Source organism: Salmo salar, chromosome 11 (assembly GCF_965601325.2).
Source record: "Salmo salar chromosome 11, fSalSal1, whole genome shotgun sequence".
Taxonomy (NCBI): Eukaryota; Metazoa; Chordata; class Actinopteri; order Salmoniformes; family Salmonidae; genus Salmo; species Salmo salar.
In genome coordinates, this window is record NC_138301.1 from 8,555,098 (window position 1) to 8,577,951 (window position 22,854).

Sequence of the window (22,854 nt, forward strand, 5' to 3'; positions counted from 1 at the left end):
CTCCAAAAAGTACGATATTTGTTCCCATGTGCAGTTGCAAACCGTAGTCTGGCTTTTTTATGGCGGTTTTGGCACAGTGGCTTCTTCCTTGCTGAGCGGCCTTTCAGGTTATGTCAATATAGGACTCGTTTTACTGTGGTTATAGATACTTTTGTACCTGTTTCCTCCAGCATCTTCACAATGGAGTTTAAATGTATTTTGCTAAGGTGTATGTAAACTTCCGACTTCAACTGTATATGTGAGTATGTGTATGTATGTGTATATATATATATAAATATACATATATACCCCAAAAACATATATGGGGGATTGGAAATGATGCAGACAATTACATTGATGGAAGCTACAATCTATCTGCAATGTTAAAGCTGATCCACCCCTAAAGACATTTTTTTTTAAGATTAAAAAAAGCCAAGATATGTGTAACAGTGAGGGAGATGCAGGGGGAAAAGAGTGAGTACTCAGGGGAAAATAGTGAGTAGAAGAAAATACACATAGCAGCAATATTCGCTATCAGCAGTCATATCAGAACATGCTGAATTTCATGCCTCTCAGTCCGTCGACTGCAGTTTTCTCTGTGTGTGTGGCGAACAGATGTGTTCACACACCGTCCACAAAAACAAAGAAATGGGGGGAGTGAAAAGGAGAGAGTTAATGTCCTTTTCCATTATGCCTGAACAAAGGTAGACAGTTCTATCACAATCTTACGCAAACAGACACGCACGCGCACACACACACACACACAGACAATTTGATCGAAAAGTGATGAATGGCAAACACTGTCCCAAAGTATAAAACTACCTGACATGTATTCACAGTGGGAATGAAGCTGTGAGCAGTGCTATTGCAGATTACCAGTATAATTACAGTGAGGAGACACATTCAGGACTTTGCAGATGATGAATTGCCACGATTCCCTTTTCTAAACTATTGAACATCATATCTGTTCTACACCATACATTTCTATCTGAACATTCTATAACATTGCATTCTCCTGAACAGGCCCCAGTTGTCATTTTAGGAATGGGATGTTTCTGCCAGTGTCTTGACAAAACTAAAGTATCGCTCACTAGAGGCGGTGTGAGAATGTGTTACAGCAGTGAACAGTAGGACTCCGTCCCCACCTATTGGTGGATGCTCACCATTAAAACAGCTTCTATATTTTAGCATAATTTACCATGACCAGTTACAGCCGACAGCTCATATGATGGCAATTTCTGATCACTTTCTGTCTGAATAGAATATATTGCATTGAAATCTTTATGATGTCTTACTTGTCTTTTTTTCTAACACCTTCCATCTTTTAACTCTTCCCCACTTCTCTTTTCTCCTCTCCTATCATCTTTCCTCTCCTCTCTTCGACCCTCTCCTCCCCTCTAAATTTCTTATTTTATTTTTCTCCTCTCTCCGTCTTCTCTGCTATTCTCTTTTCTTGTCTCTGTCCTGGTTGGTTGCGTTGCTCCTCTCCTCAACCAATCATGTGGTAGATATTATCTGGTATATCAGAGAGGAAGAGGCGAAGCGAGAGGATTTACTCCGCGCAAAATCTGTCTGAGATAAGCCTTTGTTGTCTGGTCTATGAGAGAGTGTCGAATTACGTGAGGCTTAATCGATAGAATAAAATATCGTAATGCTTAGGCTGTTACAAACGTCCTGATTTAAGTGGAAGCACGTGGCATTCTGGCAAATTTGAGAAAAAACAATTTAGTTGTGCAAGTTTAGTTGTGCATATATCCCTTCTCATTGACTAGAACGGTACCATCTGGTCTCGTCAGCCTTCAGTCATTGAGGACATTTTCTTTATTGTTAGAGCAGTCACTCTGCTATCTTGTCAATATAATAGATCATCTTTGGGTATATCCTTCCTGCAGAGGTCACAGCGGGTCACGAGCCCTGGACTGCTCTTCCTTCTCGTCCTCCTCTTCCTCCTCTGAGGGTTAACATTTTTTATTTTTTATATGATTCTCTTCTCTTTTGTTAAAATACATTTTACTCCTACTTCTCTTACTTGATGATAACTTAAACATTTGGTTAACCTATATATATTTCTTTCCCTTTCCTTTCCCTTATACTTTACATGTAAACTGGTTTGTCTACTACAGATTTTGAGAAGTACACAATGAAATAGTATGTCTGTAAAGTACAAACATAAAAAGTATGATACATACTTCAATGTACTACTGTGATGACTATTATGATTTCACTTCACAGTAAAGTAGTTCTAGCTCAATACAATATACCAATTCACAAATAACCCAGAAAGTCCAAAACAAAAAATAAATGCATCCCCTTTACAATAAACATGTATCAAAAATGAAGTTGCTGGGGTCAATACAGGTGGAAGATGTAAGATTGCCATACCCATGAGCGTATCAGGCCTATGTCAGGCTTGGATTCACCATGCCGTAAGGTTTTTCCCCAGGTGCATGACCAATGAGGATATTTACTGCAATTTCGATGAGAACCGATGGCTACAGGCTTGATGCAAACTAATGCCTGCTAAACATTACGTTTCTTTCCTTTCTTTCATTTGATTACACTGTGAAAGATGTCTTCAATGATCACCCCTTTACATCCTCACATGGGATATAAATTATGGACATTTTAATGGGTAGTGCAAGTGTATTTCCTAATGTGAAAACAGTGTAATGTACTGTAATTTACCGTACTGAAGCATACTACATTCAAAGGGCAATTGTGAAACATTATCTTAAATGTTTGCCTTTTGGATTAATTGGTTGTTAAAACAACTAAATTGAGAAGGTATCATTATGTTATGTTTTGGTGATTAAACCAATGTACTCATTATATTTCACAGTAAACGTATATTTTGGATCAATGGTTGAGTGGTGAAAGATGTCTACGAATAAAATGTATGCAAAATGAAAGGTTTTGAATGTAAGACTAACTGCGTAATAAGTGTTACTAGTTTGGAGTTTTGTACTAAGAGTTTAGATAATTCACCACATACTTACAAAAATAGTACCAAAGCAATAAAAAAAAAACGGTAAAACCCAGTTGTATTATTGTCCTTATCTCCTTATGGGATCGATCACTGTGTGTGTGTGTGTGTGTGTGTGTGTGTGTGTGTGTGTGTGTGTGTGTGTGTGTGTGTGTGTGTGTGTGTGTGTGTGTGTGTGTGTGTGTGTGTGTGTGTGTGTGTGTGTGTGTGTGTGTACAGTCAGGGTCAAGGGAGCTCAGGCACAGAAGACTATCCTCTCTTTTCGCTGACGCTGGATGCGGCTAATCCTCTTCGGGCCACATTAACAGCTTTGGCCCTGTGTCCACAGTTACCTGAGATAGAGATACATCTGTGCTGTGGGTTATACCTGGCACTGACATAGAATACACCTGTAGTATAGGTTCTATCCCAGAAGACACGAGGATCTATGTCCTAGTTAACTAAAACTCAAATTGTTTATTACAAAGACACACACCAAATCAAAAGTTATGGATTGTAGCAGGAACTAGCCAAATGTAACCACGGCAGAATCCTATTTCAAAATACCTACTCCAACCCCCTACCCCAAAACACCATATCCCCTTATCCCCTGCAATCACACATACCCAACACATACCCTATCTCTCGCTCTCTCTCTGTGATGATTGGCTGCGTGGATTGGCGTAAACAGGGTCTTACGACACAGGAAGTGGTATAACTCAGGGTCAGGGTTCGTTGAGCAGATGACAGGTTGTTCTTTTTGTGATGCTGACCATTCCATCATCCTGCTAATGCTATGATTGGAAATGAAACACTAGAGGGGGAGGGGCAAAGAAAGTGAAAGTGCATTCTTTTGCTTTGAGATTTTCTCATAATCTAGACAAGAAAATGTTAGGCTTTCGCAGTTCCTGCATTCACAGTCAAAGACTGAATCAAAGAAAGTGAGGACAAACAGAGGTAGATAGAGAGAAAGTAATGGGTAGATTGCGGGTGGGCATGAGGTAAACAAAGAATAGAAAGAGGAGGTTAGACAGGAATGTGGGTTAAATACTCCTTTTGACTCAGTGACGATACCGAGTCCTTGGGTCAGTACCAGTGGTGTAAAGTACTTAAAAGTATTTTTACTTAAGTACTATTTAAGTAGTTTTTTGGGGTGTCTATACTTCACTTTACTATTTATATTTTTGAGAACCTTTACTTTACCTCCACTACATCCCTAAGGAAAATAATGTACTTTTTACTCCTTACATTTTCCTGACACTCAAAAGTACTCGTTACATTTTGAATGCTTAGCAGGAACAGGAAAATGGTCTAATTCACGCACTTATCAAGAAAACATCCCTGGTCATCTACTGCCTCTGATCTGGCAGAGTCACTAAACACAAATGCTTCATTAGTAAATGACCTCTGAGTGTTGAACTGTGACCCTGGCTATCCATAAATGTAAATCTTGATTTTTATATAAGACATTTTAAATGATTTACACTTTTACCTTTGATACTTAAGTAAATTTAAAAACAAATACTTTTAGACTTTTACTGAAGTTGTCACGACACCGACGGATGGTGGCGCCCCTCCTCGACCGGGCGGCGCTCGGCGGTCGTCGTCGCCGGCCTACTAGCTGCCATCGATCCTTTTTGTTTCACTTTCTGTTGGTTAGGTCTAGGTAGGCACGCACCTGTTTTGGTTTAGTCATTAGTAGGGGGGGTTATTTAGTCTAGCAAGGTATGTCTGTGTTTGTGCGTGATTATTTTCGTCAGGTTGTACGTCTGGGGAACAGGTGTTTTTTCCCTTCTGCCTGTAGGTTTTATACCAGTGTGTTTTGGGCTGCGTCCCTACGCTGTGTTCGGGCTGTTTATGGGTATTTGTTTTATCTTGCCCTGCCCTACCTGTTTTTGGCAAGCGTGGATTATTTATTAAAAAGAAACGAGTGTTCATGGACTTGTGTCTCCTGCGCCTGACTTCAACCCTCCTGCTTCCTTGAGCATTTCTGACAGAAGTAGTATTTTACCGGGTTACTTTTACATTTATTTTCTTTTAAGGTATCTTTATTTTTACTCAAGTATAAAAATTGGGTACTTTTTCCACCACTGGTCAGTACAGGTAGGAGACAAGACCCTTGAAAACACCTGTCAACACTTGAGGCCTGCAAAAGTGTATATTGATTTAGTAGTTTTCTTCCCCCAAATATCATATAAGAATACAGACAAACAATAAAAATAAAGCCTAAGTGGGCTTCTCCAGCTTCACTGGTTCTGTTGGATTGGTTATGGGATCCGGAATCCGAGATCTTGGTTATTAGTTCTGGGTTCTCTAAGCTTCTCAAGCTAACAAATATTATTTGACAGGAGAAAGGTTGTCTTGCCAAACCTTGATCTCCAGTTCTTCATGCAGACCCTTGTTTTGAGCCTTTGGGTCTTCTCTGCTCCTTCTGAAATGTTCTCCAGGTTTCTGTGGGTTCTGCGGGCTAATCCCTGCCCCACCCTTTCAGCGGAGCAGCGAGTGCTGTCCTTCAGGCGGCTAATCCCGTTGGCACAGCCTAGCTTGCTTTAATCCTCCCACATCGCCCAGCGCTCCGCAGCCTACACACTCTCACCGCTTCTGGGATGACGGGCCACTGTTAAGACCCTCAGGTAAGTCCGAGCACCCTCACCCTTATAGAAGTCCCCCTATGCATCCTCAAACTACTGTTAGATTCCAAACTATAGGTAGACCAGTGGGCGTAAACCCTGGGTAAGCAGAGTTATGTTCCAAGGCAGCGCTAGTACACCTGATTCAGCTAATCAAGGTATTGAGGCCAAGGCTTGGTGACCGCTGGTGTAGACTTTATCTATGGCATACCATACCGCTAACAAGAGACTACTGCTAAAAAGTGACTGACTATAAACTAGACCAGCCTTTGTTATACGTTTGCTATATGTCTACACGTCTTCCAAATAGTATCGCCTAGTGGGTGTCCCCTCAGTGGTTTGTGGCCGTTGTGTCTCTGTGGTGGCTCTGCTTTTGTTTTAGGGAGAGACATCGACGTAGCTTTGGAACTGAATTGTGTGTCTTTGTAATGGAAGAAGAGTTGATATAAGAGTTGAGTATCACTGGTTGGCAACATTTGCAGGCACGTTTTTCATCAAAACTGTAGGTCAGAGTTTCGTAATCCTGGTCCTGGTCACAAAGGGGTGCACATTTTTGTGTTTTCCCTAGCACTACACAGCTGATTTAAATTATTAACTCATCATCAAGTTTGATGACTTGAATCAGATGTGTACTGCTAAGGCAAAAACAAAAATGTGCTCCCCTTAGGTGCCTAGGACCAGGATTAACCCTTTGATGCGTACGAGCACACTGGTTTGATCATTCTACAGTGGTCTCTGCAGCGTACGCTCAAACCGGTGTGATTAGACCACTTCATATTCAAAGTGCTCTGAACAAATGAAGGGAGTCGTTCACAAACATTGGCACATTCTAAGATCTGATGATAGTATCGGTAATGTGTTTTTGGACCTTCCCTTGGTCGTATTCTCGCGGGGCAGAAACCTCAGAGATCAACTGGTACACTCTGATTTACCACCCCAAGATATCCCTGCACAACGCGTATTTGTGTCCCTACTGGATGGAAACTACAAGTGTAATGGCTGTGCTCAATGCAATGGCACTTATAAATGTAGATCCTTCAAACACCCACAAACAGGGAAACAGACCCCAATCAAAGGTGTTATTACGTGCTCCACTAAGGCAGTAATTTATCTTAGAACTTGCCCTTGTGGTAAAAAATTATGTGGGTAAAACAAAGCGTGAATTAAAAGTATGTATCTCAGAGCATCGTCGCACTATTAGGTGCAAAAACTCAACTTACCCAGTTATGGCCCACTTTTTGGAAGCAAACCACTCGATTTCGTCCCTACGTTATATCGGCATTGAACATGTCACCCTCCCTAGGAGAGGGAGTGACCTCAACAATTTATTGTTAAAACGAGAGGCTGCCTGAATCTTTAATTTAAAGACTCTTGCTCCCTTCGGTCTCAACGTAGACTTTGATCTGAAGCCATTCTTGTGATTATTGTGATTTTGCTATTGTAAATGTTTGTAGGCCTATGTAGCCAAATTGTATCTATGATCGTACTTTATCCATTTATGTTTTAGATATGCTATTTTAATATATGAGAATTAACCAATGATATCAGGCCACACCCGGCCATGATTACAGACACCTGTGTGTGTCTTTTGACGCTATATAAATGAGTCATCCCACAGTGTTTGTCATTATACCCTGATGAAGACAGCTTGTCTGTCGAAACGTTGGACATAACATTTTTGCATCTGAGCTCCTAGACTGTGCGGCTTTTTTAAATTGTTCCACTAGCCAGCACCTCGCCTAAATAGGTGTGCGTTTCTTTCGCCTCTACAACACTTCATTAACATGTCTAGTTACAATTGATGCAACAGTCAGCGTTTGAGTCGGCTACACTGTTTTTTCACAGAAACAATTTGCACCAATGTGAGCAGTTTATTTTTGGATGCAATGTTCAGACATTCATAGCAGTAGCAACAGCATAACATAATTCCCATCATAATCAGAAAATGTATGCTACATTAGTCCTAGCGCTGAGGAAAGAGTGAGCTAACATATTTAGCTAACTCTCGGCTGACAGAAACCATAATTATAAGTAGCTAATAGTAATGACTATTTACAATTCATTACAGGTCAGCTCACTAGTGATGGAAATAGATGAGTAAAATACTTTCTAAAAGTCTGAAGTAATCCAATGGTGGTTAGAGTTTTTGCACGCAGTCATGTTTGTTTTTCCGAGTCAACAAGAAATAAGAAGAGGTTACAAGATGTGTTGGGTCTGTTTACAGTATGCATGTAGAAGGGGGTGTGTCATCTATCATTATTCACTTCCCATCATTCACTTCCGGAAGTTTACTCGAAAAACAAGTGAACTATCCCTTCACCTCATCTTTGGTCTGACAGGTGTTTACATGACACCCAGAATGCATTGTATGATGTCAACAAACATGGCTCCACACATAGCTGGCAATCAGCTTAGCATTAGCACATCATAATCAGTACAACCTTCAAAAATTATTTTTACACACATATTTGTGACCGACCGGCTCAAATCGGTCTTATGTAGCACAATTTGACATTTTGTTTTTTACATTGGATAAAAGTAGAGACTCAGAGCTACAAAATGGTATATCATACACTACAGTTGAAGAACAATGGGAAAGTAATTTTGCTATTAAAGTTGAAGTAAGAGAGAACAGCTCACTAAACATTACTGGCCCTAGCAGAGCTAATTAGGCTGTTATGTTATCCAGAGCGTTGGTGACTGCAACTCCACTATCAAATTGTCTGTTCGTAAATTCTGAGTGTTTCGCGTTCAGAGCGCACACCAGACGCTCTGGCCGATGAGTTTACTGACGTTTACTGACACCGCCCATATTCAACAGGTGTTGAGCGTTTGTAAATTCATCAGTTATTCTGCGCTCTCTGGCACACTCAGACGAGAGTGCTCTGAAATCGGAGTAGATGGCCAGACTGAATTTACAAATGCACCTGAAATGGTTCCTTGCATAGTGGAGTCTTTTGTTAAGACAATGAACCATAATCCCAACTCATGACGTTACTACCCTGCATGAATCTGCAGGTAGCTAACCAACCAGGTTCAATGTTAGCTAGCTAACATTAGGTTATAGAGATATGAGATATGAATAATAAGGTCATACACATAACATTAGCTAGCGAGCCAGCCAGCTAACGTTAGCTAGCTAGGTAAACAATGAACCATAATCACAACTCGTGATGTTACTACCCTGCATGAATCTGCAGGTATCTAACCAACCAGGTTCAAAGGGCCACACATTGTATGTTTACAATTAGTACAGCAATCCCACACTCTTCCAGCATCAGCTTTCCAAAAGCACAGGGGCCTGTGTCACAGTCCGGTCGAACAGGAAGGGGATGCCGGTATTCAGAAGCTGGAAGATGCAGAGGGAGAAGGTGGAGTTTAAGGAGAACGGTCAACAGCAGGATAATGTGCCAGGGGGAAAAGGTATGGTCAGGTTCTGTTCTGACTAGAGATGCGCAAATATCTGCATACTTGACCTGGGGAAACACTAGGGGAGTGCTTGAGCTCTCATCGAAGAGAGAAGTTTGTCAGGCTCATCTAGCTAATCTACCTAATTTGAAATGTACAAATTGAAACACAGCCTATAGATAATTAGGAGGTTTGAGGGCAGTGCAGGTTAACTGTCCTGTTGCATAACAATCACATTCTGACATAAAGCACATAAAAAAAACTCACGCTTGGAGGGACCATTAAAAATATTTGGAACTTAATCGTGAAAAGTTTAAGAAACACTGCTGTAGGGGATTGTCTCCTCACATGGGGCACCATTATGTAGGGAAATGTCCTCCCAAACTCTACAATACTCATAGGCTTACTACAGAATTATCTGCATATTAATTCAATAAAGCTATGATTTGTAGCAGTATTTGGTTTAACTACTGTATTATGGCAATTATTTTAACGTTATGTGGTTTTTGGTGGGTGGGTGTTTTCCGAAAGTAAACATCAAGACTGTCTGGTAAGCTATTTAGAGTACTGTGTTAAGAGCTTCTTACCAAACATGGCTGCAAATACCCCTCTATCGGCCATGCTCAGGTGGCAGGACCCTATCCAGGATATACAGTAGGTAGGGCAGGAAGGTTAATAAGCTAAGAAAGGAGGGAAGGGAATTACAGGAGAAGTACAACAAAGAGATAAGGGAGGGTTAGATGGAGGGACAAACAGCCCAGCAGGACAGGAACAGGCAGGTTAACAAGCTAATGGCAGGGTAGGAACAATAGAGGTAGGGTAAGGAGAGAAAGGGTAGAAAAAACAGACAGAAAACACACCAGGTGTCTGGCTGCGTGCCCAGATTGACTCACATATACTCAAAGACTTTAACGTGGCAATCAGCTGTTGAAACAATTACAAACCTTTTTACCCCCACTTTGAGGCCATGAAGGTGTGTTTATATTTACTTTGTTTACAAACATTGGAGTAAAACAAGCATATGTTTTGGGTTCTGACGGGGTACAACAGTTGAACTAAGCTTTTGAAGCATTTATAAGCTACAGTGCAGTCGGACAGTATTCAGACCCCTTGACTTTTTTCACATTTGGTTTACCTCAAGATCCAGTTTACCAGTGGTTTCCCTGTTTGCGAGTTTACCATGGTAGTGGATTCACGTAAATATTTAGCACAGTAATTGTCACTTTGTGTATGTTGCAGGATGTTCAGCTGGGTGGTGAAAGGGGTTCCCCAGCCTCCTGGGAAACTAGGAGATGAGGAGAAGACCAACGCCCCACTTGCACCAGTAAGTCCCCCAAAAGCGAGAGAAAGAAAAGGGGGGATTGTATCACCATTTAAATGTTTTATTACTCAAACTATCGCTTTGTGTTTAAAACAGGTAAAACAAGTAACATTCAAAGAAGAGAAGAAACAAGAAGGTAATAACTGACTTAAACCTTATCTATAAACAATTCCCTTTGTCTACTAAACAAGTCAGTAAATTGATCTGTATCAGCAGCATAGAGGGACAGCCGTCTCACACTGTTCTTTAATTATGATTGACAGCTCCAAAACCTGCCAAGGCCAAAGAGGAGGAGGTCGCCGAAGAGAATGGGTGAGTGTATCAACGGCCGGAATTCAATACTTCTAGTTTGTCAATGCTCACCAACAGAGAAATGGAGGGGATCTTTCAACATTGATTTGACACTATTTCTTTCTGTATTGTATTGCTTTGGCAACATTGATTTCCCCTCTCTTGCCAATGAAGCTAATTTACATTTGAGACGGTGGCCATATGACCCGGTGGCCTAGTTGGCTGTGGGCACATATGGTGTGCCAGGAGGACAGAGAGGATCAGAGTGATCAGACCAGGATCAGAGGAAATCCTATAGTGGAATGCTATTGAACCCACTGCCGTGTCTTTACTATGGTTAAATGAGATGACATGCTATTTTCAAATCGATTACCTAACGTTGAATTATTTGCTTAAATTAATCAGGCAATAACTAACTCATTAGGAATCTGGGGCACCATGGAAACATTAGTTTATATAGAGCAGCTATCCCCCGAATCCACTCTTAAAGATCTGAAGATATTTTATATCAATACCAGTCTATCATTAATTATTATTTACCTTCTATCAGTCTCATCTGAACATCGTAAAAGTATTGGTTATCTGCACAAACCCTAGCATAAATGATGAATCAGAAATATACAAATTGACTTAATTATTTATTTACTAACTAACTAAATAATCACAGAAATACATAAAAACAGATATTGGATATTGGTTACTAACAATGATGGAAAAGTCCCTAGTGGGCTAAGCCGATATGACAGGTTGGTAGACAAAGGGAAGGGGTGGGACTGAGAAAGAGCGGGAAAGACAAATAGATTCACTACATACAGTCTACAATAATATTCATTGAAATGCTAATCCTTTGCATATGAACGGCCTCTCATTCGAGAATAATTGCAATGTATATATATTTATTTATTTATGTTGTTGTTGTCTTCCCTGTTGGAATCCTTGATCGTCCTGTAGGGTTCATCAGAGTCTCTGGTTAACTTTCATTGAAGTCACAAAGTTTTTCATGGTTGTAGGTGGTTAGAATGGAACCTTCGGAGTACCATTCAGAAATGTTCTCATAGAATAGATGCTACGGCGGTTGTCTGTATTCTCATCCTAGGTTTACGTAATTTTTAGCTGCAGACAGGTAATTATACCTAAAAGATTTGCTCTTATTCTGTAGGGATCGATAGTCACAGAGTTGAACCATTTCCAGCCGTGTAGCCAATGCTCCATGTGGTATAGTCTTGTCCTTTGGTAGAGTTGTAGTTTAAACCACTTCACACACCAGCGTCACCCGGCATGTTTCGGTCTCAGAAATTCAACCATTTGCAACCTTAGCTTACACCATGGTTTGCGTGTTCTGGTGTGAATTTCATCAGGAGTGGGTTTTATGCATTTCAGTAGAAAAGGGAGGTCCATGACGCCGACGTAATATCTATGCTCATGTGGGCGTGGCAACTGACTAGTTAATCTTTTTATGAAATTCCATACTCTCATTTAGAAGGTTAACATCACATTACATCCTTTCACAAATAATGTCAATGTATAATCACATACTTTTCACAATATTTAGCTATAAACCTGACATCTGTGAAATGTACACTTTAAGAGATACCATTATGTGTTTCCTGTCCATCATGAGATCACCAAATGAAACCCACTCATCATAACTGTCCCTTAAGTGTCCACAGACCCTTCCCAAATTCTCTAAAGTAAAGATATTGTTTAATTCTCCCATTTTTGGGATTGGAGTTTGGTCAAGTGAAGTGCTTTGTTCTCTCTCTGTGCTCTATCCCTCTCTTTCTACATGACCAGGGGGAGAGAGTCTCTGACAGGAATTTATGACCTGAGATAACAAAACCTGGGTTTAGGAGAGAGTGTGAGGGATGGTGGAACCACGATCTACACCCAGAAAGGGCCACGTCATGACAGTCCCCCTCTGGTGGTTTAAATCTTCTGATTATCCTGCAAGTTGCAAACCAACATAAAATAATGACCACGTGATGTCCTGGTTGTTGATCTCTGTTGCGGTCCCCCTCTGGTGGTTTACCTTGGTAGGCTCTCTGAAAGCGGAGCAGTCTGTCTGTGATATCGCAAAGTGTTTCACCAGTGGGAGTCATCGGGTCAGTTGCTGGACTGACGCCATTAGTGTCATTGTAAGGGGTGACAGTCCCCCACAAAGCAGAAGATCTATCACTGGAAGCAGAGTACACTCTGCGTGTCAATGTTTTTCTTGCTGAGATGGCCGCAGTGCTAGCAGAAGTGTCCAAAGGACAAGAGAAGTTTATCTCAACTACAGTATTGAATGACTTCAAGGAGGATGGAAGTTGCTCATTCACAGAGACTGCTGGCTCGAAATCATGAAAAGAATGGTCAATCAGGTTTGCTGATGGAATGTGTTGAGATATCGTAATATCTCCTTGGATCGGATTCTGCACCAAGAGGTTTCGAAACAACTTTTTCCCAAGGGGTGCTTTCGACAGATACCCCTCGTGAATGACTGCGTTGCAGCTAGCGTTGGACACTTAAGGGAAGAGAGTGTGTACAGGGGCTGACCGTTTTCTTAGCCTACTGGTTAATTTCAAAGTTTCTCATTACTCAGCCCTGTGGCGACACATCGTGGACTACACTCATTTTATGGCCATTGAAATGTCACCAATCACTGTTAACATTTTTCAATAGCTGAAGCTGAAGGTTATACTTGTTGTTTGAAGTGTGACCGAAACCCAAAATGTATACTTGCCTTCTTACCAAACATGGCTGCAAATACCCCTCTATCGGCCATGCTCAGGTGGCAGGACCCTATCCAGGATATACAGTAGGTAGGGCAGGTTATACTTGTTGTTTGAAGTGTGACCGAAACCCAAAATGTATACTTGCCTATTGACATATATATATTTTTTTTATTTCAAGGACGTATGTAACTTCTTTCCTATGTCGGTTTGACCTCACTGCACATGTAGGGTAATCAACGGATGCTGAGTAAGAGATAGTTCCTGCTGCTCGTCTCGTTCATAATGACGAGTTTATGATTTGTATTTTTCCTTTTTCTTTTTTCTTTGAAGGGAGTTGTACTATAATTTAAATTTTTGTGTATGTTGGGGGTGGTGGGGTTAAGTTGCCATTTTTTGGAGGATTTTATTAATTTCTTTATTCAGAAGTTTTGCTCATGCTGCTCCTCTCTCAAGCTCTCTTTTCCTCTTTCTTTTTTCATTTGATTTCTCCTCTCATAAGGATTAATGTCTAGTTCAACAACAGGTCAGGATGGTACTTTAGGGCTTCCAATCAGACTGGTGACATGGAACATTCACGGTTGTGGGAGCAAAATAAGTGGTCCAGAGTATTTTCACATCTGAATAGCCTGAATACTGATATCACCTTTCTTCAAGAAACGCACCTACGTGTTAACGACCCTACTAGGTTGCGTGAAGCATGGGTTGGACAGGTTTCTAATTCTAATTTTAACGGTAAAGCCAGGGGAACAGCAATAGTGATTCACAAACGAGTACAGAACATTTCAGATCCTGGAAGACGTTATACAATAGTTAGTGGCACGCTTTTCCAAACCCCTGTAGTACTTGCGAATGTTTCCGCCCCTAACAGGGATGACACTAGATGTATGACATCTCTTTGAGCCTCTCTCCCTAATATTGACACCCACCGCTTCATCTTCAGCTGGGACCTGTGTTATTGAACCAAAACTTGACCAGTCTAATCCCAGAACACTAACACCTTCTGGGATGACAAGAGCTCTTTCTAAATTCATGACCCAAATGGGTTGTAGTGATCCATGGCGCTTCCTCCACCCAGTCACAAAAGACTTATCCTACTTTTCTCATGTTCATCAAGCCTACTCGCGCATAGACTACCTTTTTTTTAGATAGAGCCCAGATAGATGCTGAAACTTCAAACTCAATTTAATCTGCTTTCCACTGATAAAGCAGAGTTTCTGTTGCAACGAACAAAGGGGACATGCTACGAATATGGTGACAAGGCCAGCCGCCTTTTGGCACACCAACTTAAATGCCAGTCAGCATCTCATCTTATTTCTCAGGTATATGACTCCTCCCGTAATCTTACAAGTTATCCCTCTAATATTAATTAAACTTTCGTGTCATTGTATTCTAACCGCTACAAATCCAAACCCGCATCAGATAATACGGCTATGGACAACTTTTTAGATAACTGTAACGTCTGCTTCCAACTCACACTCTCAGACACATAGATCCCATGAACGCAGCTCACTCCCCAGATCCCAATCACCTGAATTCTGATCACCTGTTCACACACCTGTATGTCATTATCACACACTATTTAGTTCAGTTCTTTACACCCCATTATTGTGAGGTATTGTTTGTTTTGTGACACACCTCTATTCGGAGCTCTGTTTTTCCCCGTCATTTAATCCTCCCATAAATTATAGTTTTTGCCTGCCTCACTAATGACGTCTTTTGCCTATACTTTAGCCTATCGGATTTCCTGTTATCAACCTATTGCCTGATCTCCCGGACAACGTTACTAGCCTTTTCCCTGCCTGTACTGCTGCCTTTTTGGATCCCCTGTGTATGAACTTCTGCCTGCCCCTGGACCCAGCTACCTGCCTCCTCCTGTGGTCCTTTACAAATAAACACCTGCTGCGTCCTGCGCTTGAAACCAGCTCTCTGTCTCCCATCGTGTTCATTACAATAACTTGGATATCCCATCCATTGGTATGGACATGAGGAAAGTTCTGGACAACCCTCTGCATCTTGATGATGGGGCGGCAGCGTAGCCTAGTGGTTAGAGCGTTGGACTAGTAACCGTAAAGGTTGCAAGATTGAATCCCCGAGCTGACAAGGTACAAATCTGTTGTTCTGCCCCTGAACAAGGCAGTTAACCCACTGTTCCTAGGCCGTCATTGAAAATAAGAATTTGTTCTTAACTGACTTGCCTAGTTAAATAAAGGTAAAAAATAAAAGATAAAGGGTCGAAAGTTAATGCAAAGTGGCAAGGCGGCCCCAGGCCCTGATGGCTTCCCTGTCAATTTTTACAAAAAATTCTCAGATCACCCCATTACTATTACATATGTTCACCGACTCGTTATCACAGGGAACTTTCTCCCCGACGCTAACCCAAGCCTCTATCTAAGATAAAGATCCGGTGGAATGTGGTGGATATTGGCCATTTTACTTTTGAACGCTGATGTTAAATTATTAGCTAAGGTTCTAGCATGTCGGTTGCAACCCTTCCTTCAGGATGTCATATCTGAGAGATCAAACTGGTTTCATCAAAGGGAAACAACTGTTTTCCAATGTACGACAGCTTTTGAACATTATACTCTCTCCTATCTCTCCAGACGCCGAAATTGTTGTTTCTCTTGATGGGGAGAAGGCTTTTGACCGGGTGGAGTGGGATTATTTATTTAAGATTTTGGGAAGATTTGGTTTTGGGTCCAATTTCATCTCATGGATACGTCTTCTCCTACGGCTAGCATACACACCAACCCTTAACATTGAAAATACTTCTCCCTCTCCAGAGGGACCCGTCAAGGGTGCCCTATGTCCCCATTCCTTTTTGCTCTTGCGATAGAACCGCTTTCCTTGGCCTTAAAATTATCACCATCATTTACTGAAATCCATCGGCTGGTGACGAGCACAAAGTGTCACTGTATGCAGATGATCTACTATTATATATCACTAACCCTGTGAACTCTGTCGATAACATAATGCATATTTTAAACAGGTTTGGATCATTTTCAGGTTACAAATTGAACATTCAGAAAAGTGAATGTTTTCTGATCAACCCTGCTGCCAAGCAAATTCTCCTTGGAGCCCTGCCTTTCCGTCTGTCACCCTCTGGTTTTTCCTATTTGGGCGTGAATATAATACTCTCTGGCTACCCTCCATAAAACTAAAATTGTAAGCCTAGTCACACGAGTTAATTAAAGCAGACTTACAACTCTGGGATAGTCTGCTTCTCTTATTAGCTGGCAGAATCCAATATGTTAAAATTAATATTTTACTTAGGTTTCTATACCTTTTTCAATGTCTTCAGATCTTTCTGCTGTTGGATGGGCTCATTTTATCTGGGCAGGCAAATCACCTAGGATATGTAGAGAAATAATTCAAAGAAGGAGACAAGATGGAGGATTGGCACTTCCAAATGTACTGCTTTACTATTGGGCAGCCAATTTTCAAAAGATTATGGTCTGGTGAAATGCTCCAGGTACCAACTGGTGCTCATTAGAAGCGCACTTCTGCCAATTATCCTCCCTTTCTGCTCTTGCTTGTGCCCCACTGTGCTTGTGTCCTTAAAAGTACATGGGAAACCCCATTGTGCGTTCTACTTTGAAAATCTGGAGACAATTTAATCAACATTTTAGACTTTCTGTCCCTTCTCTTTTAAGCCCTATCTGTAACAAGCACCTATTTTTACCCTCCAAACTCCACCAGGCTTTTGTTTTGTGGCATGAGAGAGGTTTGGTTTGTTTCAAAGATTTATTTTTATATTGGAAGTTTGTCAGTTTTAATGATCTCGTAGCTAAATCTAATCTGGCTAATTCTAATCTTTTCCGCAATTTTCGAGCCCGTAACGTTGTTCCACCTTTTCTTAACTACCTCCCAAGACGTTGCTAGAGGAGATTTTGTCCCTCCCGTGGAATTGGCAAGGTCTGATTTCTAGATTATGACATTATGCTGTCTGAACCCTCTCCGATAAACAAAATCAAGACGGACTGGGGTAGTGAACTTGACCTTGCAGAGGCCCTTCTTAGGGTTAACTCCACATCCTCGTGTGCTCGGTTAAGTTTCATTTAGTTCAAGGTCTTGCACAGAACTCACTACATCAGAGAAAAACGTAGTAAATTCTTATTCTAGATATTGACCTGCAGCCTTGTCCTCTAATAGCTATATTTGGAGTTCCATCTTTGTTGCATAGTTTCACTAAAAGTGAAGCAGACGTTGTAGCGTTTGCCTCCCTTATAGCCCGCTGGCAGATCTTGCTTAACTGGATATCCTTCAAACCTCCCACTGCATCATCCTGGTTGAAAGATCTGTCTTTTCTACACTTAGAAAAATTGTAATGCACTGAGAGGATGTACTGATAACTTTTTCTTGAGATGGCAGCCTTTTAAATTCCTTTTTTTGAACAGTTGCCTTCTATGGATCAGGAGTAAGAATTTTGGCCAACGGGATACGGGAGGGTGTGGGAAGGAAGGGATAGTATGCTGTGATGTTTTTGTGTATATGTGCATATTTACATATTTCCAATCGTAAATGTATTTCATTTTTTTATGTATGCTGCTTTTGTTGTTAAAGGGAGGGAGGTGGTTCAATAAGTATAAGGGGTAAAAGCATGTATCTGGTCAATTAGTATTAAAAATATACACTGCTCAAAAAAATAAAGGGAACACTAAAATAACACATCCTAGATCTGAATGAATGAAATAATCTTATTAAATACTTTTTCTTTACATAGTTGAATGTGTTGACAACAAAATTACACAAAAATAATCAATGGAAATCCAATTTATCAACCCATGGAGGTCTGGATTTGGAGTCACACTCAAAATTAAAGTGGAAAACCACACTACAGGCTGATCCAACTTTGATGTAATGTCCTTAAAACAAGTCAAAATGAGGCTCAGTAGTGTGTGTGGCCTCCACGTGCCTGTATGACCTCCCTACAATGCCTGGGCATGCTCCTGATGAGGTGGCGGATGGTCTCCTGAGGGATCTCCTCCCAGACCTGGACTAAAGCATCCGCCAACTCCTGGACAGTCTGTGGTGCAACGTGGCGTTGGTGGATGGAGCGAGACATGATGTCCCAGATGTGCTCAATTGGATTCAGGTCTGGGGAACGGGCGGGCCAGTCCATAGCATCAATGCCTTCCTCTTGCAGGAACTGCTGACACACTCCAGCCACATGAGGTCTAGCATTGTCTTGCATTAGGAGGAACCCAGGGCCAACCGCACCAGCATATGGTCTCACAAGGGGTCTGAGGATCTCATCTCGGTACCTAATGGCAGTCAGGCTACCTCTGGCGAGCACATGTAGGGCTGTGCGGCCCCCCAAAGAAATGCCCCCCCACACCATGACTGACCCACCGCCAAACCGGTCATGCTGGAGGATGTTGCAGGCAGCAGAACGTTCTCCACGGCGTCTCCAGACTCTGTCGTCTGTCACATGTGCTCAGTGTGAACCTGCTTTCATCTGTGAAGAGCACAGGCGCCAGTGGCGAATTTGCCAATCTTGGTGTTCTCTGGCAAATGCCAAACGTCCTGCACGGTGTTGGGCTGTAAGCACAACCCCCACCTGTGGACGTCGGGCCCTCATACCACCCTCATGGAGTCTGTTTCTGACCGTTTGAGCAGACACATGCACATTTGTGGCCTGCTGGAGGTCATTTTGCAGGGCTCTGGCAGTGCTCCTCCTGCTCCTCCTTGCACAAAGGCGGAGGTAGTGGTCCTGCTGCTGAGTTGTTGCCCTCCTACGGCCTCCTCCACGTCTCCTGATGTACTGGCCTGTCTCCTGATAGCGCCTCCATGCTCTGGACACTACGCTGACAAACACAGCAAACCTTCTTGCCACAGCTCGCATTGATGTGCCATCCTGGATGAGCTGCACTACCTGAGCCACTTGTGTGGGTTGTAGACTCCGTCTCATGCTACCACTAGAGTGAAAGCACCGCCAGCATTCAAAAGTGACCAAAACATCAGCCAGGAAGCATAGGAACTGAGAAGTGGTCTGTGGTCACCACCTGCAGAACCACTCCTTTATTGGGGATGTCTTGCTAATTGCCTATAATTTCCACCTGTTGTCTATTCCATTTGCACAACAGCATGTGAAATTTATTGTCAATCAGTGTTGCTTCCTAAGTGGACAGTTTGATTTCACAGAAGTGTGATTGACTTGGAGTTACATTGTGTTGTTTAAGTGTTCCCTTTATTTTTTTGAGTAGTATATATATAGTCAAATGCAGTACCTCGGCAAGCAGTATCTTTTATTTTTCACCTTTTGTCATTCGTTTCCTGGTTCTCTCCACCTGTCCCTTCAACTCACCCGTTTCTTGCTCGTGCTTCTGCTGTGCACTGCGGTACTGGACCGATGTCAATCTCTGCTGGTGGCCTTACATCAGGGCTGAACTGGAGAGAACCTTTACAACGCCTCAGCAGCGATATAAACCCAAACTGTGCCAAAGGGCTGAGACTGTTAGATCACAATGCCATAAGAGAAAAAACAGCAGAAATTGCAACAGACACCCTCCAAAATAAACCATCAGTTGCAGGCGTTGTAAAGGAGACAATCTCTCCCTGGTATCTGGGTCGAAAGGAAACACACACGCCACTCAATGACAATCCTGCATACTGCTCTTTGGGGTATAATTTGCTACACAATTATTTTACACTGAATTCAACAGTAAGGCCTAATTTTGTTTTAGATTCCTCACACTGGGCTCCATTATGTCGTGACCTGACTTTAACATAAATCTGAAGACTGTTATTTATCTAATTAACTAACTATGTTTAATTGTTACCCGATTTAAACTAATCATGTAACAATGAACTCATTAGGATCTGGGGCACCACGAGAGCGGTTCTTTAAAGAGTTACCATCTCCCGAATTAAACTTCACCTATCACATCTATAAACAGTCAAGTTATTAATCATAACCTCGTATCATATCATCATTCTGAACAGTCATAACCTCCTTGCATCTGAAAAAACCTGAGCCTTACATATGATTCAGTACTACACAAATTGGTTTAATTATGTATTTACTAGCTAATTAAATGGGAAAACAGGATAAACATACACACTCAGCACCGGCTAGCGTCCCACTGGGCCAACATCCAGTGAAATTGCAAAGCGCCAAATACAAAAACAGAAATACTCATTATAAAAATTCATGAAACATACAAGTGTTATACATGGGCTTAAAGATAAACTTCTTGTTAATCCAACCACGGTGTCAGATTTCAAAAAGGCTATACGGCGAAAGCAAACCGTGCGATTATCTGAGAACAGCGCCCAGCAGACAAATCATTACAAACAGTTAGTAGCCAAGAAGAGGAGTAACAAAAGTCAGAAATAGCGATCAAATGTATGAATGTATTTACGTGAAATGCCTGTGTTTGCTGGGGGTCTTTTGGTGAAAGGGGTAGCCTTGGAAAGGGGTTTGGGCCCTTTCGCTTGTAAGACTCTGATTGTCTGAAATGGTTCCAACAATTCTTCTCCTGTAGTCCTTCATCTTAGTTTTCCGGTATCTAGTGACTTGTCGTGTAGTCCTGAACAGAAATACAGAGTTGATTTTCCTTCCATTCGATCTTGAAGACGCTTCTTTGAAGATAGGCTTAGCCAGCCGTATCGATGGTTCCCCAATGGGATGATGAGGTTAGCGCAATACGATGGTTTGAGCAGAGTAACAGGGTGGTCCTACTTAAATTCACTATCGAAGATACTTTACTTAGAACAGCTAATCAGCCGTATCAGTGATTGTCCAGGAGGTGAGTTTATCGTCTCCACCTCGTATTGAGATTCAAAGTTCAAACCATTTTAAACGTGCAGCTGCAGCTGCACGCTTTTCTGGTCTAATGTATTTTTTCTTCATACCTTTTGCCCGAAAGGGGTGGTTCCAACAGGCTCCTTGACCTCACTCCAGGGTGGTGACTACTCACTGTGCAAAGTTATGTAAAACAATTATATGTAGTTGGTATACTTTCCAAGTTACCATTTTCACATACAGTATGTTGATGTTGGGGTGGTGCTGGAGATGTTGAAGTTGAACATTTTTGAAATGTCCCTTTAAAGGCAGTTAGTATGTTATGAATTTCGAGAAATACATTTTCAGGAGGGGGGGGACACAAACACCACATAATGTCAACTCAGAATAGCCTCACCTCGTCAGGGCATGGACTCTAAAAGGTGTCAAAAGCGCTCCACAGGGATGCTGGCCCATGTTGACTCCAATGCTTCCCACGGTTGTGTCAAGTTGGCTGGATGTCCTTTGGGTGGTGGACCATTCTTGATACACACGGGAAACTGTTGAACGTGAAAAACACAGCAGCGTTGCAGTTCTTGACACAAAAACCGGTGGCACCTACTACCACACCGATTCAAATGCACTTTAATATTTTGACTCGCTATATTCACACTCTGAATGGCACACATAAACAATCCATGTCTCAATTGTCTCAAGGCTTGTCTCAAGCCTTCTTTATCCTGTCTCCCCTTAGTCTACACTGACTGAAGCGTATTTAACAAGTAACATCAATAAGGGATCATAGCTTTCACCTCGATTCTCCTGGTAAGTCTATGTAATTTAATGTTTTGTTTACTCGGTGTATATTGCCTCTAACTATTTTACCTCCCTCTCTCCATCTCTGTGTAGTGGTGAGGCTGGAGTGTTGACTTGGATCACCCATGGCTTTGCTAATTCTCTTCCCCAGCCTGCTGGGACACCCCGGCTAGGCAGAGCCAACACTGAGGTAAGCGCTATGATACTAATGTTGGTGGAATTCTAATTGGTAAGAAATGGAAATCCACTACAGTCAACGTTACTGCAAGATCGTGTTGAGTTCAATCTCGGTGTGCAGTGTTTGACTATGTTCTCTGTTTATCCTTATCCTTCAGCCCTCCACCAAACAGGAGGAGAACAGGTACAGAACTACCATGTGTGCATGTCTGTGCATTTTCCAGAGGCAGTTTAGTACTGAGTGTTGTTTATTCTGTTTATTCTCCTGTGTGGACATCACTACTCAAGAGTTATTAAATGGTCTCACGCTGATTAATACTATGTACTATGCTACACTCAGTGCTTAATTTGTAAATTGAGAGGTGTCGGAACAAATAGTGAGCCCGAGGGTGGTACAGGAACGCATGAAAAAGAAAATCACCTTTTGTAATCAAGCATTGCATGTGTTTTCATTGATTTTGCATACTGGCATAGAGCAGTAGAGTAGAGGCACTTTCAGAAGTTGCACACATGGGGGGAGGGGAGTTTGTAGCATAGGGTCTGGGAAAAATGTTGCCTTTCATAAATCATTTTAGATGATTGAAGACTTAGCAGAATTTTTTTTATACCTCACAAATTATCCAAATGACTACTTTGACACTGACAAACTGAGATTCTGAGATTTTAAAAAACGACCTCGTCTTGAATCCACCAATAGCTTAGGTGTGTGGAGATACACAGTACTAGTCAAAAGTTTGGAAACACCTACTCGTTCAATGGTTTTTCTTTATTTTTACTATTTTCTACATTGTAGAATCATAGTGAAGACATCAAAACTATGAAATAACCAAAAA

At 41.7% G+C, this 22,854-nt stretch overlaps 1 protein-coding gene across 3 annotated transcripts in view; it reads left to right on the forward strand.

Moving 5' to 3' along the window:
- Positions 1-5,447: 5,447 nt before the first annotated feature.
- The window catches only part of LOC106561912 (uncharacterized), a 71,702-nt gene continuing 54,295 nt past the window's right edge, over positions 5,448-22,854 (forward strand). For all 3 annotated transcript variants that reach the window (XM_045688956.2, XM_082957690.1, XM_082957691.1), the window contains exons 1-6: positions 5,448-5,574; positions 10,219-10,303; positions 10,397-10,436; positions 10,564-10,612; positions 21,938-22,034; positions 22,180-22,205. In XM_045688956.2, the coding sequence (XP_045544912.1) occupies positions 10,220-10,303; positions 10,397-10,436; positions 10,564-10,612; positions 21,938-22,034; positions 22,180-22,205 (296 nt within the window). In that variant the 5' untranslated portion in view covers positions 5,448-5,574; position 10,219. The remainder of the gene's footprint in view (positions 5,575-10,218; positions 10,304-10,396; positions 10,437-10,563; positions 10,613-21,937; positions 22,035-22,179; positions 22,206-22,854) is intronic.